The sequence below is a fragment of the Mixophyes fleayi genome, chromosome 4 (genome assembly GCF_038048845.1).
Source record: "Mixophyes fleayi isolate aMixFle1 chromosome 4, aMixFle1.hap1, whole genome shotgun sequence".
Taxonomy (NCBI): Eukaryota; Metazoa; Chordata; class Amphibia; order Anura; family Limnodynastidae; genus Mixophyes; species Mixophyes fleayi.
The window spans coordinates 39727679-39748764 of NC_134405.1; the positions used below are offsets into that span (position 1 = coordinate 39727679).

The window sequence follows — 21086 nt, forward strand, 5'->3', positions numbered from 1 at the left end:
GAATCTTGGTTCAGCAATATGCAAATATAAATCAACACAACACATAGCTCACTGAATAAATATATCCCATTTTAAATTTAGGCACCGTGCTTCAGTGAAATGGATTTCAGTGGCTAGGTACTATAGGAGACAACTGGCTGCTACAAGTTAATTAGACCATGACACTAAATGCTGTGGCAGCAAATAATATAGACCAACAAATCACAATACTTTTAGTGCAATTATACAGATCATACTTATCACACAAAAATCAGTAGAGATGCAACAAGGAGTAATCTTGCTGGTTCAGGTTAGATGCTTTAGAAGAAATGACTGTAGACTAGGGTCACTTTATGATATAGAAAACCCAAGGGGATACATTATAATCCACAGGTTTAAGTGAAGTTTCAGCTGACACATGAAGCTTATTTGCTTATATAAGGTGAAATCAGTAATTAACTTGACGCATGTGTGACTCCTGTGCTCCGTAAAGAATAGCAATTCTGCACAATAAACGATTTCCTTAGCAATCCGTCTAATGGAATAAGCAGCTCTCTCCCAGCAACTGTAGGGTTAAACAACTTGCAATTCTCTCACCAGCAACCATTTTAGGCAGTTTCACAACAGAATCAAACTTCTGAGGGATGTACTAAAGGGAGATCACGGAAAAGGATGATCGGGATGATTGCCTGCAGTTACATTTTCTGCTATTAGTTGCCACTAACATTTTATTTTACCCAATTCTTTCAATAGAGAAAAATCAACTGTTTTACACTTTAATAAATAAATTGTAAATTGAAAACAATGACCTTATTTCATGGATTCTAAGATGCCATTCATTGTAAAAAGCACACTAATTTCAGTACCACCAACAGAAAAAAAGCTTTGATTATATGGAATTGGAACATTTACCTCACTAATGTCAAAATGGAGAGAGAGAGAGAGAATATCCCATATTATATATGGTACCAAATGCGTGGCAATATGAATGGCCATATATGTACACAAAACAAAAAATACAGTTGTCAGCGCTTATCCTTTACACTGCATATCTGTGTGTATCTAGCAAAATGAAAACATGAGGTATTACTTCATATTTTGACCAAAACATTTAAGCCTGCATCCCAGCATCAGGGGCACCTATATATATATATATATATATATATATATATACATATATATATATATATATATATATATATATATATACACACACACACACACATGTACATATATATACATGTATATACACATATACATATATATATATATATATATATATATATATATATATATATATATATACACATATACATATATATATATATATACATATATATACACATATATATATATATATATATATATATATATATATATATATATATATATATATAAATACGAGGTATGTCTATTAAATAACAAGACTGCTTAAATAACTCTTTATTTATTGGTATTACAAATTTAATGTGTGTCCCCTTCAATATACTCCCCATTTGCACTAATACGTCGCTGTCGTCTTGTTTTCCACTGGTCGGAGGCATGGAGCAAATCAATTTCTGTCACTTGTTTCAACATATCTGCTGTTTTCTTCTTTACAGCATCAACTGACTCAAACTGTGTCACTTTAAGCACTGATTTCACTTTTGGGAAAAAAATAAAAATTGCAAGGTGCTGCAAACATCCCTCAGGGCAACAATTCAGCCATAGCATTCAGTGGCTCTTGGTGGGAACATCCTACGTTAGTTCAGTCAGCAGTCACACATCACTTCTCTCACTAGCCAGTCTGTTTCTGGCTCCTCCCCTTTACCCCAAGAATCTTCTGGAACCTTCGAGTTCATTCACTGCAGTTTACCCACCCCAAAATGGTCATCGCAAATTGCATTTAACTTCCCAGAGGCTCTCTGGGGAACTGTAGTTTTCTGAATGAGTGCATACAGTAATATACCTGTGATTTGCAGGGTATTACATATGTAGGGCTGGTTTGATAAAGGTCCTTAATGAATCAGGCCCCATCTGTCTATCTCCTTCATTAGGTTTAATAAGAGGAATTCTGCTGTGCATATGAAAACAATTTACCCCCATGATGGTTGGTTTATGTTAAATACCATTGAAACTGAGAGTGTTTGTCACTAGGACTAGACCACAGTATAAAACAGAAGTACCACATGGAATCCTGTTGTTGCAGGAAGCATTTCTCGGACTCTGTGGATGCTGACTCCAGCCCCCCGTTAGCTGCAAGGCGCCGTTTCTCCGCGCTGGTGGATACTGCTCGCTTTGTCGCTCCTCTAGAGGGGGAAGGGGAAAGCAGAGTGAAGGGCAGCAGTGGTGGCCAGCACTTTCAAAGCAAAATCCCACTGGGGGAGCTAGAACCAGGTGAGTGATGATGTCATTGCATGAATCTATGAGGTCATCTGATGACATAATCAGTGTAAGCAGCAATCCCATCAACAAATCACTGTGGCAGGCTATAATAAGAATGTTGGTAATTACCAATTTCTATTTATTTTTCCATAAGGCTGCTATTAATAATTTATGATTCTTGACTACCATGGCAACCACAGTCCCATGTCACATGATATAAAGAGCGGAGAGGCTTTGGAACGCCCCTCTGTGCTCTGTCAGCACTGTGACATCCTTCTTTTCCTCTACCATCACATGACATGATGAAGACTGTAAGCCTGTGTCTGTCAGCCATTTTTGTTTGCCAAACAGAGAGCTTTTGAACAGCAGATAATAATGTGTCGGAAGATAGCTAAAAATGTTAAAAAGGTACTTAAATTGCTATTTAAAGAAGAAAAAAAATAAACAAATATGGGGGATTGCTGCTTTAACAGGTACTCCTGTATAACTCTAGACTTTTATAGTTGCATTTAATTGTGTATGCCTTATTTATTACTTGTGCTTTACGTCTGTATTCTCCATCATCATCCTGTGCTTTAACCAGCACTAATTCCCCCGTACACCTAGGTGGCCTTACTAGATGAGATCCTAGAGGACATTTGGGCCCCTCGGGCTGAGCAGTCAATTACTAACAAAATTGGGGCCTGTCAGTAGAGTTGGTAAATGACCACATACAAAGGCTGACTGGGTTAATATGTGATCCTCTTCTGTCTCTATACCTAGATACTAAGTCACTCTTTACCTGCCTGTCTCTCTCCACCAGCTGACAAGTCTTCAGAATCTCAGCTTCCGCAAGACACTGACTCCTCCCCTCGCGCTACCAATGACCTTGTACTGCGCAGAGCGCGTCACCAGCACCTCTCTGGGGACAGCGACCGACGGAGAACCGGAGGGAAGGTTATCAAGTCCGCGTCCACCACGGCTCTCTCTGTCATGATTCCAACAGGTGACGCTCATTACTTCTTTACTCTAAAGTTCAGGTTTCATTGGACAATGAAATAAGAATGCTTTGTACTTGTAGCAGAACCAATTAAATTGTTTTATCCTGAACACAAGCACATGATATGGTCTGGTTGCTGAGCCCAACCGGAGGGATATATGTATCTGAAAGCAATTCTTCTGTCACCTTACTTTATTATAATTACATTGTTTTTTGTATTATATATTGTCATCGTGTTATTTTTGGGGCGCAAAATTTTACCAATCCCAATGAACATCTCATTGCATCGTTCCGATGTTGTCTGGGATGGCTGGTAAATCTGGTCTGATCTGCATACATTGCAATCAATAAAAGCTGTCTAAAAAGTTATAAGCCAGTAGTAATTTTAGGCACTTTGGCCCCTTGATTAAGGTGTTGTCTCTGTGTATATTACTACAGTAATTTCCCTCTTTCCCCCCCCCCAGTTGAACAGCACAGTAGCTCACCTCTGGTCAGTCCAATGTCTCCCCGCTCTCTCTCGTCCAATCCTTCCTCACGGGACTCTTCGCCCAGTCGTGATTACACCCCAGCAGTCAGCAGTCTCCGTTCCCCCATCTCCATCCAAAGATCGGGGAAGAAGTATGGCTTCACCTTGAGGGCCATTCGTGTGTACATGGGGGAGAGTGATGTTTACAGTGTCCAACATATTGTTTGGGTAAGTCAGGAGAGTACTAGTACTCCAGGCGCCGGTCATGGGCTGTTAGTGCATGCTGGCACTTGTAGTGTTCCTCTATATTTTTATTACCCTGTACCAAGGGCTAGTCAGCATTGGTCTGGTACTCTAGGTGCAGTGGACCGATCACTTTTTCAGACCCCCTTTCTAGAGGACCGTATGCAGTGCTGAGTAGGCTGGTATTTTAATAAATGCACGGGAGGGGACATTTTTTATGACTTAATTTTATTTTTTCCGGCAACCACGTAGCTTGGCAAGCCACCGCTTAATATATGGAGCAGTTTGAATGCCGTTCATGTAAAAAATATTGCACTTTGATGTGCGGTTCGGTTTGCAAATGGTTTACAACCCGCACATCAAAGCGCAAAAATCAAACCACGAGGTTTAGCAAATCCACACTTTAATAAACCTCCCCCTTGACGTCCTTTAAAATGCTGATAAAGGATTTGTCCATTGAGCTGTGATAAAATGACGAAGGTACAGCTCTAATTATTGTTTTATCCTCTCCACAGTCACAGGTGGAGGGGATAAAACCTTTTTTTTAGTCTTTCTTTAAGGGATATTCCCAGCCTAGCGGTTCACTACGAAGTAATGACATCACTGGGACAGGAAGTGATGTCACTAATTCCTAGTGAATTGATAAGCCGCATTGTCATGAATATTGTTTAGAATTTTAGTGGGTGCATTACCCAGTAAATATAAAAGTATAAGGAAATCTGAACTATCACTGGGTCAAACACAGGATTTTCAAGATTTCAAGGAATGGCAGATGCAGACTGAGATGAATAAATAAATTACTGCAAATGTAGAACTTCTATGAAATTCTATGCATAATATATAACTAGTTTTTAGATGCTATTAAATGATAAAATGTTAGTTCGCAATGGTAGATGCACACAAGAGAGCACAGGTATTGTGCATGCTAAGTGTGAAGGTGTTTGTAAGCGTGAATAAAAACAAAAATGTTCACATTGCTTTACTTGTGTTTCTTTTTTTAATTTAGATAACAATGGGTGTTCATTATACAATAGCCACATGCTACTTCCATCAATAAAATAACTAATGTGCATTTCCATATATTGTGGTCTGAATAAGGACATCATAGCCACTGCTCTTTCAATACTAAACTATGTGTTTGCAGATTTGCTATTGTTTTAGAAAATAAGAATAACACAAAGCAAAAAAACTTATGAAAATAAGACCTGCCTCATAAAACTCATAAAACCCTTTTGTCTACTACCTTCACTGCTGGGGCTAATATCTTAGAAAATAGCGCAAATTAAGCATCCAAGTAGCTTGCAGTTACAATGATCACACTTTGAATTCCAATGCACCCCACTGAGATACAGATCATTACCAACCACAGGAAGAGAGACAGACTAATTACACCTAGAATAGGACTAATTTTATGTTAGAAAAAGCTAAAAGCAAAGTGATTCTCACATGCGGGAATTACGCTTGCCAATGTGGAACAAATTAGCCCAAAAAGTTTGGTTGGACCCAAGACAATTGCCCGATCCAATAAACAAATGTATTTTCCGGTCAAGGTGATGTTCTTTGCCCCTTGTCAATGGAGGACGCGTGTAAATGTTGAAAATCCAAAGGAGCATTGATTGAGTGCGGAGAGATGGTCAATGATTTTATTGACTATGCAGGATAGAATTGTGCACTTATCTTATCTACTCCCTATTTTACGGCAACATTTCCCCTTTTCCTCTTGCCACAAAGTAAACGTCTTTTGCTCTCTCTTTTCCACAGCATGTTGAGGATGGCGGTCCCGCTCATGAGGCAGGACTGTGCGCTGGTGATCTCATTACCCATGTTAACGGGGAACCTGTGCACGGTCTGGTGCACACTGAGGTGGTTGAGCTGATTCTGAAGGTGAGACTTTCCGTAACTCCTTGAAGAAGTCAAATACATTGGTCAACGTTGGTCTCTAGCTTTTGACAAGGTGTACTGATTGTTCACGATCTTTCCACAGAGTGGCAACAAGGTACTAGTCACCACGACGCCTTTTGAGAACACATCAATCAGAACCGGCCCAGCCAGGAGAAGCAGCTACAGGTCTAGGATGGCCAGAAGAAGCAAAAGGAGCATGGGGAGAGAAGGGCAAGAGTGGTAAGAGAGAGGGATTGGATTACGTGAATGAGAGAGGAAAGGCTCTTGAGATGATGTGGAGTAAAACAAGGGGAGTAAAAGCAAATAGGAAGATAGTTGACAGACGTGAAAGGGTTCATTGGCACCTTGCGGGCACAGAAGAAAAACAGAAGGAGGCTATGTGGAGAAATGAGAAGATGGGAGAGATGGTCACGTGTACTGGGAGGCATATTGATGGGTTAGATACATTGATGGAGATAATAAAGAAAGCTGTGCTGGTTGGAGTAAGGTGGGAATATAGTTTTGTTGTGGATATAGTAGGCCGGAGCTGAATAATGTGAAACGCGTAGGTGTTGAATTGGGGTAATGGGCCATCTGCTATTTCTTCTCTTTTTTCCATTCTTTCTTCTTGCTTTTCTGTCTCTTTTCTTCCCCTAACAGTAAGAAGCGCAGTTCTCTCTTTCGTAAGATCACCAAGCAGTCCAATCTACTGCATACCAGTCGATCTCTTTCTTCTCTCAGCCGCTCTCTCTCCTCTAGTGACAGTCTGCCAGGATCTCCCACTCACAGCCTCTCTGCACGCTCTCCAACCCACAGTTATCGGTCAATGGATTCTGCCTATCTAGGTAGGGATAATTCTCTACAATACCTGCTGGGGGATAATTGAGTGAAGTTCTGCTGTTTCCAGAAAAGATATTAAGGAAAGAAAGCATGACGTCACTTAAAGAGACAATTTAGAGGAGGTTATGTAACTCATTGGGGGACTTAATAGGATGAAATTCGGCATACTAATATTCAATTTCTCTGTCTTTTTTCCCCTTCAGGTGCCTCTTCACAAGGCAGTTCCCCCTCTTCCAGTACTCCTAATTCCCCTGCCCCACCTCCTCCGTCTTCCTCCACATCCTGTGCCTCTACATCTTCCTCCTCTTCTTCTCAAGCTCCACCCTCTCCCCACATTCGTCCTAGCACACTTCATGGCCTGTCCCCCAAATTGCACCGCCAGTACCGCTCTGCACGCTGCAAGTCCGCTGGTAACATGCCGCTTTCTCCCCTAGCTCACACTCCATCACCCACTACAGCCTCTCCTCCTCTGATTCCTGGCCATAGTGTAGGCAGCAGCCTGACCACACAGAGCTTCCCTCCCAAGTTACACCCTTCCCCTCCCATTTCCCGTCCACGTCCTAAGAGTGCGGAACCCCCGCGCTCTCCTCTACTGAAGAGAGTGCAGTCAGCAGAAAAGTTGGGTGGAGGTGGGAGTGGCGGATCACCCAGGAAACAGGAGCCAGGAGGTGGTGGTGGAGCTCCAGATGGAGATGTGGGAGAAACCCTCGGAGGCAGAACACAAGCAGTTAGGAGAGTTGGTAGACAGGAGTCCCCTCGAAGCTTATGTGCAGGAGATCTCTTAGTGGACAGCTTAGAGAGATTGGAAAGTGAGTTGGGGACAGGTGTATCACAGCAGGCAGAGGGACATAAAAGTGCTGATGGGAAAGTTCAGGTAGTAGGCAAAATAGGTACAGTAGTGCGAAGTCCAGCCACATTTTCATCCCAGGAGCCTCCATCTACTTCAACGGCTGCTCTCCCAACACAAGGTGAACCTTCCCATGCTATGGTGGGAAGATGCCAGGTGAAAACACTAAGCCCTGTACAGGAACATGAAGGAAGAAGAGGTGAAGGAGAAGAAGGAGTAGGGGAGGGTGAAGGAAAAAAGGAAGAAAAGGGAGAAGAGTATGAAGAAAAGAGTGGGACCATGAGGGAACGCTGGTATTTAGAAGTGGTTGAAGAGTTGACCACAGTGGGTAAAAATACACCCCATGCTACCATAAAAAGTGCCCCGTCCAACCTCACAGACTCCCACCACTCTCAAATATGTTCACAATCCATTAAACCTAGGAGTGTAGAGGTTGACCACGCAAAGTGTACACTCGTTGGCCTTCAACATCTGCAGTCTGAGTTGCACTCTACAAAAGACAAGGGCTTAGGGGCTGCTTCTATAAAGGCAGCTGCTCCTAAAACTCCCAAGACTCCTTATCAGCAAGCTGACGTGAAACAGCCAGCCCCCGCCACTACAAAATGTGATCCCTCCTACAGTATTAAGGATGACAAGGCCATTACTGACATTCAAAAATGTCCTTCTCTTTCCCAAACTAATGCCAAGCATCCGGAAACCTTCCAGTCAGCTTCCTCCCATCCTATTAGATTAAATGAAATGAAAATTGATCCTTTAAAGGATTCTACCTCCGGCTCAAATGGTGTAAAGCCTGAACCTACTCCGGCCACTAATTTATCAACCAATAAGTGCAGCGACACGAAAGTTGAACTCACAAAATCCCTTTTTTCCTCTGTGTCCACCGCAGAAAAAGTGAAAGGAAATGGCGTCGCCATTGAGGACTCTCAGCTACTTCTGCCTGGTCTACCGGCGGTTCCTCCGATAAGTAAACATATAAGTAAAGCTGAAAGTGAACAAATAAAAGTGACTACCACTGCGACAAATTTTATTACAATATCTGGGGCAGAAGTCGATAAGACTAAGGAGACCAAAGTTGTCCCAACTATCAATAAAGTGAGTAAAGCAGAAGCAGGTGAAGTGGTGGTCGCTCATGCCCAAGCCACCACACCGAATATAACCGGAACCGAAAGAAGTCACATAACAATAAGCAATACCACAACAATTATAAGCAAGCAAAATGGACCAGAGAGTGACAAGACGAAGGTGATCACAGCTCCCTCAACTAGTAATAGAGTAGGTTGTACAGAAGCTGTACGGGGAAAGATTACCAATAGCATCCCAGTTATTGATATGCTTTTTGGAACAGAAAATGAGAAAACAAGGTTGACCACTGGTGCGTCGAATACCCATAGAGGTGGTGAAGAAATAAGCAGCCAGGTAAAGATGACCACTGATCCATCAGATAGTGTCAGCAGGATTCCGAGTGATCAGTCTAAAATAAACATAATTTCTCCAAGTTATGATAAAGGAACTACAGCTGAGAGCAACCAGGTAAAGCAATCGGTTCCTTCTTCTCCATTGATTAATAAACCTGTCACTGGAGCAGAGGGCGACCCAATAAGTTTGGCCAAAACTCTTACTAGGAGCATTGAAGTTGACAGCAAGCAGGACAAGGTGTCCACAACTGCTGCGAAGGTCACAGATAAAGAACAGCCTAAGGAGTCGCCTGTACCTGTTAGAGTTAGCGGAATTCAGAGTGACAGCCAGGGTGGGCTTTCTGCTCCTTTGAAATCTCCCAGTTCCCAGGCCGTAACCACAATCACGAGTCAGCACCCTTCCTAAAGAGGGAAGAGGTTCCTTGTCTACGTCAGGGTGAGCGAGAGAATTACGATGTTAATGATATTATGGGTCTGACCCACTAAAAGGGATGAAGAAATAGGGGCTAGATGTAGTAGTTGCCCACCAATGGATTCTTGAAATGAGCCTTATTGCCCCCTCCCCCCCTGCAGTCTCTTAAGGGAAGTGGGGGCTGCACAGGCGTGTATGTGTGTGTCTGTGTGTGTGTCTGTGTATCCGTGTGTTTGTGCTGTGCCTTATTTGTTAATTAGTTGGGAAAAGTTACCGCACACACACACATTTAGCGCTAGAAACTAAAGAGATAACGGAGTGACATTCAGCAGGTCGAGGTTGAGCTAGTGAGTGACACTTAAAATGGATCTGTCACCTGATCGCAAGGAGCCATTTTGTGAGCTGAACAAGGTTTAGACTATCAATTCACCAGGAGCTTTTGCCATTGCTAAGGCATGAGGCACAAAGCGGCTCGTGCCTCAATGTGAGTTGAATATTGCGTCAGGCCACAAAATGGCTCCTCTCACTGTATGTAGGTGGCAGATCCTCCTTAACAGATCAAAAGGAAGGGGAGGGGTAACAAAGTAATGATCTGCAGGTTGCTAACACACCCCCCTGCATGACATCACTGCCATCACCATTACCCTTTCCCGAGACCTCATTCTGTGCTCCAAATCCTCCTAACCTGTGACATCCCCTCCCAGCCTATGATGTCATAAGCCTGTGCCACGTCTGGTGATGTCCTGCCAATGCCTTGTCTTACCTACATATAGAAACATACGTCTATACATATGGAATATATTTATCTGGACGCACTATATATATAGATCTATATAAATATATAAATATATTGTCTCTGGGGCTCCACTATTTCTATGCAAGAAGATTTATGGTAAATTTAACCCTGTCAGTTACCGGCTGGCCGCTCTGGTTCACCGTTGGCACTGCAGGGGTTAAGTTGTGAACTATTGTAATTTTTTTTTTATTATTTATTTACTTTTGTGTATTTTTTAAAATCAATAAAGCTGTGCCCCTCTAACCTCACAGTCCCCCCAAAATAATAATCTCCCCATCTTCCTTTATTCATGGTGGATCAATTAGCAACACAATGAAAGAAATATATACTCAATATATGTGAAAAGTAACTATATATATATATATATATATATATGTGTGTGTATATATATATATATATATATATATATATGTGTATATTTATATGTATATATTTGTATATATGTATACATATATGTATATATATGTGTGTATATATATATATATATATATATATATATGTATAGATAGATAATTCACTTGCATAGTGTTTAGGTATAACCCCTCTGGTTGTTCCAGGAGGGGAGGTGAATTACAAGAGCAGAGGGGGGCAGGGTGACGCAAGTTGCCTCATTTTGGCTCCCCCTCTGCAACAAAATGATGTGATTTCGTCACTAGGGCCAAAATGACAAGAATTGCGTCTTCGAGGCCCCCCTACCGCAAATTCGGTAGTCTCACAAACATTTCGGGAAAGTGGGCAAGTATGAGCTAAAATAACACTGATTTCAATGGGACACTATGTTGGGGTAAATGTATTAAACTGCAGTTTTTTTCAAATCGCAGATTTTGACGGCCATATTTAAAATGGCAATATTTTCAAAAGGCAAAACCCAGCAAGTTTTGCCTTTAATAAAATTGCCTTTCTAAATATGGCCGTCAAAATCTCTGAAAATCTGCGTTTTGACAAAAAACGCACTTTAAGACATTCACCCCCCTGTGTTACAGCACTCATGTGCAAGAAATATCATACTCATATGCACCTGTTACCTGCACGCAGTGGAGGCAGCCATTGTATGTGATGAACCAATATTCACAAGAAAGCAGCCAATCAATTCGCTAGGAATTAGTGACATCACTGGGGCACATCACGACTAGCGTTCATTAGGCACATTGATACGCCTTACATCATAATTGCCTACTTTACAGACCAAAGGGCAAGAGAAAATTGGGATGGTAAATTGCAATGTTATTACTGGGTATTTTGTTGAAGAAATAATTCTCACAGACCGCTAGTGTATGAAAATAATCGTCTCATGCTGAATATTACCAGACAGTGTGACCTGTACAATATCCAGTTATCATACATTACAGTTACCAGATCTTTTATCTGAAATTCTGTTTTGCAGAAAGCCAGACAGTAAATGAAATGAGTATTTGCGTTTGCTCGATTATAATGTTACACTGACAGAAATTTTTACCAAGTAACTCTTTCTATAGTCGCTTTGAGGAGCACTTGTTCTTGGTAATGAGAATGGTACTGTCATCTCCAAGTGTTTCCTACTGCAGTCACTGTGACGAGCACTGACACACAAGGTAATGAGGATGGGAATGTCATAGTGTCATACACCGAGATATAAACACAGAGCATCTCCTCCAAAAGTCAATGTGCGGAGTGCAGCTATACAAGATAATGTTATACACAGACATGATACACTTCTCCAATCACTATGAGGAGCACTGTACACAAGCTAATGAGGAGGGGAATATCATGCACAAAGACATGATCATTTAGGGCCTCCTCTACTGACTAGGAGTACTGCTACAAAAGATGAGGGGAATGTCAGACAGGCAGACTTGATCACAAAGTGCATTCTCCTACAGACACTATGAGAGCACTGCTACTTTTGCACGATATAAAGAATTAACAAAGCTTTCTGGTGGAAAATTGCCGCACTCCGCATGTGCACAAATTGCATCTGTATTTAGAGTTGCATGTATTTAGCCCTTGTGCTTGGAGAGGTGGATCAGGGGAGTTAATATGCAAGTGCAGAAGCAAACGTGGCATCTTTATCTTCAACTCTAGGCCCTACAGTCACCATGAGGAGCTCGGATACGCAATGAGGAGAGAAATGTTATCTACGCAGATACACATAAACCAAGTATTCCCTCCTACCGTTACTGTGAGGAGCTCTGCTACACAAAGTAGTGAGGAAGGGAATATCAATGACAGTGTTGGGAAAGCCTGGTAATTTTTAGATATAATTTAGTACAGGTATTCCTCACTTAACGACCGACCTATTTAGCGACCATTCGGACTTACGACCCGTTGTTACGTCCGGCTCCGCCGCTCAGCAATAGGGGAAATAAATGACCTGTACCCTTGCGACGGGACGTAACCACGCCCGTAGTACCCGCATAGTTTCTTTCTGAGCTGAAGAAGACAAGACAAGACGCACCTGATACCCTTGCAGTCTCCATCGTGCGGTAAGTTAGCTCTACAGTACTTGAAAGCACTTGGTTCTGAAGTAATACTGCAAGGACATTAACTAAACATAACATCTTTTTACTAAAGGGAGGAATATAAAACTGCATATGCACATGCTGATTTTTTATTGCCATGCATATGTATACAGTACTGTACTCACTTAGTGACCAATTCGCTTAACGACCTAGTCGTTGGAACGGAACTAGGTCGTTAAGTGAGGAATACCTGTATATGTAAGGTATAGTAATCCAAATGATGGGAAAACCCCTTGAATGAAAAACCTGAACTTCCAAGTGTTCCAGATAATAGATCACATACTTGTAGACTGCAGTAAAATGCCAAATCCAATCAAAATTATGAGAGAAAAGTAGAGAAATTTGGGAAAGAGTTACAACCGTAATCAATGAAAAAGAAATGAGCTTTAATTTACCTGAATTTTTTACAAAAACGCAAGTCAAGTTTAATAATTATAGCACATATTCTAGAATATTTTGAAATTGAGGGGGTTACCATAACATGTCTTGATTTGTGAGTCCTGTTTTCTCAGTCATAGTACCTATCATGTAGTAGAACCCAGTGGTCGAAGTAGACATTTAGAAGTGGCGGTATGATAATGTAACTTTCCCGCAAAGCTTTTGGTAAATTTTATTTTAGCTCTAATTGTAGCTGCTTTTTAATACTATTTAGATAAAAAAAACAAAGATATAGTGATACAAAGCTATCCACTCTGTGTCTCTTATGCACACACATACACTATAGTAAACACACACACACACAATGGTAAACACACACAAGATCTGGCTGTATTACTTAAGTTGTAAAATGTTTACCTGCTTGTGTTCTGAGATGAACTCTGAGTATGGCCAGACTTGCCAACTCTCCCGAAATATCCGGGAGACTCCCGCATTTTGCGAGAGTCTCCCGGGCTCCCGGGCGAGTGTGGCAATCCCCCGCATCTGGATAATTCTGCCCACTTCCTAGTGAAGTGGGCAGAATTAAGTCCCAAACGCCGCGATTCCCGGTGAATCGCGGCGTTTGGCCCCGCCCCCCGCTGTCAAATGACGCATTTTGCGTCATCACGTCATGGGGGCAGGTCCAAAATGACGTCACTTGGAGCCCCCCCCCCCCCCCCCCCCCCCCGTCACGCCCACCTCCTCTGCAGGCTCCCGGATTTCACCAACAGAAAGTTGGTAAGTATGAGTATGGCTTGTGGAATAAATAAACAGAACTCCAGGTTTTCTTCACTCTGTTAAGTTCCCAAACAGACCTTTACTCAGAATATGGCTGATTTGACCACTAGCTTACAGGATGTCCCCACTATCTTACAGTATGAGTTATATTGGTTGGCAGCCATTTTTTAGAAGACCAAAATGTACTGGGGTCTATGTAAATAGCTCACCCACTATGGCTTCTGCATTGGAGACAAATTTGTGACAAAGGATTAACAAGTGATGAGCAGTATGGAGAAGTGCTGATATGAAACACTGTTGTATAGCAGCGTATTAAATATCTTATTTGAAAAAGAAAATGTGTGCTAAAAACAGATATTAGCTTGAAATGGAAGACTATCCCACCCCCTGCCCTCTAACTATTGAAGCGGGCAAGATGTGGTCATTCATTATCATCATTATTTATTTATTTATTTATTTAGCGCCACAGATTCCGCAGCACTGTACAGAGAATATTTGCCATTCATATCCGTCTCTACCCCCATTGGACCTTACACATACTTGCCAACTCACCCGGAATGTCCAGGAGACTCCCGAAATCCGGGTAGGTCTCCCGGGAGAGCAGGCAAGTATCCTGCATACTGCAATTTACTGGCCAAAATGACGCTATTCGCGGTGAATTGCGTCATCGCGATTGGCCGCGCTACGCCCCCTCCCGCCCTCCGACCACACACCCCTGCCCGAGATCTCCTGGAATTCAATGTTCAAAGGTTGGCAAGTATGATCTTACAGTCTAAATTCCCTACAGTACACACAGACTAGGGTTAATTTTGTCAGCAGCCCATTAACTTACTAGTATGTTTTTGGTGTGTGGGAGGAAACCGGAGTACCTTGAGGAAGCCCACGCAAACACGGGGAGAACATACAAACTCCACACAGATAAGGCCATGGTCGGTAATCAAGAACATGACCACAGGGCTGTGAGGCAGAAGTGCTAACCACTAAGCCACTGTGCTTCCCTCCATGACACGATTTACCGCAAATCGGGTCACATTGACCCCGCATCGTGACAAAGTTCCTTGTGAATTTATAGGCAAGAATATAGGTTCAGCCCACAAAATTGCTACCACCACAGAAGTTTTTCTGAAGTATAGCAGAGCTCCTGTTTTCATTCTTCTTTGCTTGCTCATCAACTACTTTGAAATGTGTGGAAATAGAACAATCGGCAATGAACCAGATCATATGCATGTCCACAGCAGACCAGAGTATTTCAGCAGAATAGTGTTCTGCTATTTGGAGGCGGTGACCTGATTACTTGTGTGATTGTATTAGTAAAGACAGGGCTTTATCATGTGATCAGTGTCATCATGTGAGGAAGGAATGGAGGTGAGCAGTAAGCCACAGACTGTGAGTTATATTGTAAAACGAACAGCACATTCATTGAGTATTAATGTCAGGCTCACGTCACACTTGTACGGAAAGATTATGGTTTGAAACACCAATATGATATTATATTTTTAACCAGTGGTAGACGTGGGGTGTATAAGGGGGTATGTCATACCACCACCACTTCCCCTACTGCATTGTAATACTATCACATTCCATTCACTTGTATCCCTGTTACATTTTCATTTGCCACTTCCAAATTTCCACTTCGACCACTGTTTCCAACAAAATGTGACCTATTTAAAATGTAAATATATTTACAGATAACATATATGGCTCATCTAATAACCCTGGTTAGGGGTTGTTTACAAGTTCCGTAGTTCCTAGTCAACAGGGTAGAAGCTAGCCCGAACCTAGGTTGGCAAGTTTTAGAGGATGTTAAAATATACAATACATGACTATAATTAATGAATAACTTGTCACTTCAGACTCCATGTCTGATATTTATGATGATATTTTTTTTACTTTGAATTCACCTGTGCCTGATCGAATAAAGCCACACACATGACTGTTGCGGATATTTGATGCGAGAGACGGACAAACACTTCCTTGCGTCTGTTATCACCTTATCGGCCTTCCCATATCTGCTGTGTGTCTGACCTGCTAATAACATTAGAGTCCTATTTTTAGTCCTACAGGTCTGTAAATATGTTTGTCAGGTGCCCACTGCCTCTAATGTTTAAGAAAAGCTCCGGGTTTATAAGATTTCCTGAAATTTTTTTGTGTTTCTGTCTCTCAATACTGAGCATTAACCAAATGCACAGTCCAATTCCCCCTTATCTGTGTACTGCATGCAATTCCCACTACCTATTCTTATTCCCTATAATTGAATGTCTATTAAACTGGTGTATTTAATATGAAATAAAATTACACCATAACCTAATTCGGTGTCATGATGGGGATTGAGTGCGTCAAGGAAATACTAAATCTGTTCATCTCCTTCCATCTGTGCATTTTAAGTGCTAGGGAGGACATAAAGAGATATTGGTTTGGTTTTGGATCTGGATGAACTTTGTGTTTTGGTTTTGGCAAAACCGCCTTTGCGTGTTTTGGTTTTGGATCTGTATTTTTTTTAAAAAATTGCTAAAATATGCTAAAATCACATAATTTAGCTCCTTTTTTGTTCCTACATTATTTTTGACCACCTCACAGGTCACAATATTATTTTCATACACTTTCAAACAAAGACTGCAGCGAGCTGGCTGGATGCTAAGCGACAGAGCAATGACACAGACACACGGCAGTTCATAGCACATCTAGGAAACATTTCCACACAGCAGTGGCAGAAAAGAAAAGTGGTACAAGATGGAATTGTCTTTGGCCCTCCCACCCACCCTTATGTAAGATATTGAATAGGACATGTACAGTTTAACAAACCAAGCACTCCAGCGACAAGGAGTGCCACTTTTGTGGCTGAAGTGCTTGGTTTGTTTGGGCCCCCACAAAACAAGCTGCCAATAGCTTAGCTGCCTTACGCCCAACAGTGCTGTCAATGAACTTTACATTAATAAACCATGTCTGATCGTGCTGCATCTGTAATCTCCTTCTCCTTTGTGGATCCCTTCCTCTCATCCGTGAAGAACTGCCAAACTTATATAGACACAGGAGTGGATACTACAACTGGAGTGGCATTACATCTGCTTCAGACAGACTGTGACACGGAACATGTGGGCAGCATGGAATCTGTCATCTTGGAATACGCTGCACTGAACAGAGATTTAAACCAATATATAGACGCAGTTGAGGACACCGTACTTAAGTTAAAACGTGACCCACCGGATGAGATCCCGGATTTAAGAGAGCTTGTACATGAGAGATACACTGCGCTTCAGAAGAATAATACAGGGGAGACCCTGAGGTAGGATGATAAATATGTCCAGTTTAAAGAACAGCTAAGAGACCTGAGAGAACAAATGGATGTGTCACCGATCCCTGCAGACTAATATTTGGAAGATGAAGACAAGGAGATCGCCGTCACCCAGAGCACGCCTATAACACAGTTGGAGATGGCGAACCCAGTGAAAAACAAAGTATGTGGTCACACGTACGAGAGAGAAGCAATTGAACTGATGATTGAAAACTAACTTCAGAAGGGTAAATCCGCCAGGTGTCCAAAAATTGTCTGTGATCACTCTGACATGAGTATATCGGATCTTGTTCCAGACAATGCACTAAAAAGAGCCACTGACATTCACAGCAAAAAGCAAGGTCATCACTGAGCTTCGAATCGTCCCCAATCCCCCAAAAATTTAAATATAGCTAGGTACCTTTGACGTAAAGTGCAGATTACAAACACTTTGTGCAATACTGATGAAAGAGCAGTAAAGTGGAAGGTTTGAGTAATACATATGTACGTCTATTTAGACATCCATGCTTACATTACTTCTGCAAGCAACGTTGTTCCTTGTTAATAAAACTGTTGTCTTTATACCGTTAAAAAAATAAAAAAAATAATCCTCCACCATTCTTTGCATGTTGACAGTAGGATAAGGTGGAGTTACAGCAGCTGTGTCACGAATTTTGGACAATTCTTTTAGAGTAGACCAGACCAGATGTTAAAATGTTGTGCTGAGTCATCTGCATCATCAATGGGTGTCTTGGAAAAGCTAAGTTTTGCAATGCACACAACAGTTTATAGCACATGCAGGTAACATTGGCACCCAGCGGTAGCTGAAAGGAGAAGTGATGCTAGATGGAATTGTCCTTGGGCCCTCCCACCCAGCCTTATGTTAGATCTTAAAAAGGACATGCACACTATAACAAACCAAGCACTTCAGTGACTGGGAGTGCCACTTTTGTGGCTGAAGTGCTTGGTTTTTTTGGGCCCCCACAAACCAAGCTAAAAATGGACTTAAGGCACCTAAGGTAACAGTGCTGTTTATGAACTCTACAGTGGTAAGATGTTGTCATCATCCTTAGCCTCATCCTTACCCTCATCAGTGTGTATATCATTTTCACACAATATTCATCCCTGCTGGAATCCACCATTACAGAAGTCTCTGTACTTTGATGTAATTGGCGGTAAAGGCCTTCCTCGTGGAAATTGTAGTTCATTTTGATGAACGTCATCTTTTCCGCATTTTGAGGAAGTAGCCTCCTACGCCGATCGCTGACAAGGTTCCCGGCTGTGCTGAAACCTCTTTCCGAGTAAACACTTCAGGGTAGGCAGCTTAGGTATTGCAAAGCGAGTTGATACATGGGGCTTTAAATTGAATTGTTTTCCTCCCAGTATGTAAAGGGACTATCTGACGTGTCTATTTCTATGCTTCGTTAAATTAATCCTCCACCTTTCTTTGGATGTCAAATAGTAGGATCAGGTGGAGTTACGGTATATGGTCAATTCTTTTAGACCAGACCAGATGTCAAAATGTTGTGCTGAGTCATCTGCAGCATCCCTGGATCACTTGGGAAAGCTTCGTTTTTCCTAGCAGCAGTTGACTAAGAAACTGGAGGACGAGACGCCGTCCTGGCACGTAACACTTGAGCTGTCATCCTGCTCACCAGGAGCTCCTTGCATCTCTTGAGATCTGGGCCAGTTGGAAACAAAGAGAAGACATAGCTCTTAAACCTAGGATCAAGCACAGTCGCCAAAATGTAGTTATCTGATTTCAAGATATTTATAACTCTTGGATCCTGGCAAAGCAAATAAAGTACTTGATCTACAAGTCCGACATACTTAGCGTAATAGCTTTGTTTCATCTCCTTCTTCGGTTTCTCAAGCTGTTTTTCTAAAATTCTAATTAAGGGAATCACATGGCTCAAGCTAACAGTGTCTGAACTCACTTCACAGGTGACCACTTCAAATGGTTTCAGCACCTTGCACAACACAGAAAGTATTCTCCACTGCGCTTGAGTAAAATACATTCCCCCTCCTTTCCCAATGTCATGGCTTGTGGAGTAAGCGTGGGTGGCTTTTCGCTGTTCCTCCATCCTCTGAAGCATATAAAGGGTGGAGTTCCACCTTGTTACCACCTCTTGCTTCAATTGATGGCAAGGCAAATTAAATTGTTCTTGTAGCTGCTGCAATCTCCTACAAGCTGTTGCAGAATAGCGGAAATATCCAGATATTTTACGGGCCACAGACAGCATCTCCTGCACGTCCCTGTCATTTTTCAAAAAGCTCTCCACCACCAAGTTGATTGTGTGAGCAAAACAGGGAATGTGATGGAATTCACCCAGCTGTAATGCTCTTACAATATTGGTGGCGTTATAAAAAAATGACATATCCTGCAGAGAGTCCAAGCAGAATAAGCCATATTGCAATGAAATCCCTTAGTTTTTGTAACAGATTGTTAGCTGCATGCCTCTTAGTGAAGCCGGTGATACACAGAGTAGCCTGCCTCTGAACAATGTGGCGTAGTTGGGTACATGCTGCTGCTGTTCCTGCTGGTGAAGGCGAATCATCAACCCAGTGGGCTGCCACAGTCATGTAATCTTTACTTTGCCCAGTTCCGCTTGTTCACATATCTGTGGTTAAGAGTACAGTGGGTAGAATGGCATTTTGTAGCCCAATTATTAAATTTTTACGAACCTTCTTTTACAGGTGAGGAATAGCTTTTCTTGTAAAATGGTGTCGTGATGGAATTTGGTAACGGGGACACAAGACCTCAATTAACTGTCTACAACCAGCTGCATTAATAGTGGATATTGGACGCAGTTCTAATAGGAACATAATCGACAATGTGTCTGTGATCCGCTTTGAGACTGGGTGACAGCTTTCATTCTTGCTTCCTCTTGCAAAGGATTGTTTAACAGTCAATTGTTGTAAACTACTAGTAGTCTTCTTCTTGGTCTGCTTCTGGGTTGAAGATCCACCCCCAGCAGCAGCAGCAGCAACAGCAGCAGCGGGACTAACGCTCAATAATTCTTTAGAGTATTCAAGGATAGTGGAGCAGTCATCTAGCCTTAGCAACTTGGTTGTAGAACTGACTCTGATCGCTACAGGGGATATTGATAAGGACGATGTCGTGGATGTACATTGCAGGTGCCAGGATCTAGGTGAGAGAAGGGAGCTAGCTGATGCTGGACTGCTTGTTGTTGTTTTTTTCAGCATAAATTTGAGATTTTCCCAACAGCTTTCTATGAACTCGTTTCAAATGGCGTAACATGGATGAGGTTCCTAGATGATTAAGTCCCTACCTCTACTGACTGTGGCTTTACAAACGCTACAAATGGCTAGACAACTGTTGTCAGGATTTGGGTAAAAATAATTCCACACATAAGAGATGCTTTTTTTGGTCTTATGCCCAGGCATGACAATGGCCTTCTTTTCACGTGCAAGAACTGCTTCCACTGGTGCAGGACTGACAAAAACAACATCATCCTCATCAACATCCTCATTAGCGCCGTCGTCAGCTACACAAATATTCCCATCATCCTGTTGCAATTCCAAAGTTGCATCCTCAATTGGTGTATCACTGGCTACACTTGGGCTGCTCATCCACACATCTGCAGAAATGCTGATAGGAGGCTTCTTTATGAGTATGGTATCAGAAAGGTCAGGCTTACACATAGCACTATGGATAGACTCTCCTCAGGGATTTGTGTCATTTCTGAATCTGAACATTCTGTTTCTTCTAATGACTTACTGTTTTCTTCCAGCTTGGCTTTTACGCTTAAAAGTATTTGGGCACCACTTTTTGAGCCTGAATGACAAGGTCTTGTATCGTCATGACTGACTTTACAAGAAGATGCCTCAGTGACAGTTGCAGAACTAGCACTCATAGATAAAGACGAAGGCCTGATTCTTTCCTTGTCACTGCGTATGTAGAATGGCATGTTGGCAA

At 42.0% G+C, this 21086-nt stretch overlaps 1 protein-coding gene across 4 annotated transcripts in view; it reads left to right on the forward strand.

The window, feature by feature from the left end:
- Positions 1 to 10465, forward strand: part of MAST1 (microtubule associated serine/threonine kinase 1) — a 63745-nt gene extending 53280 nt beyond the window's left edge. For all 4 annotated transcript variants that reach the window (XM_075206683.1, XM_075206684.1, XM_075206685.1 and 1 more), the window contains 7 exons: positions 2168 to 2355; positions 3146 to 3328; positions 3787 to 4016; positions 5793 to 5915; positions 6016 to 6152; positions 6573 to 6757; positions 6956 to 10465. In XM_075206683.1, coding sequence (XP_075062784.1) covers positions 2168 to 2355; positions 3146 to 3328; positions 3787 to 4016; positions 5793 to 5915; positions 6016 to 6152; positions 6573 to 6757; positions 6956 to 9420 — 3511 coding nt within the window. In that variant the 3' untranslated portion in view covers positions 9421 to 10465. The remainder of the gene's footprint in view (positions 1 to 2167; positions 2356 to 3145; positions 3329 to 3786; positions 4017 to 5792; positions 5916 to 6015; positions 6153 to 6572; positions 6758 to 6955) is intronic.
- The last annotated feature ends 10621 nt before the right edge of the window (positions 10466 to 21086 follow it).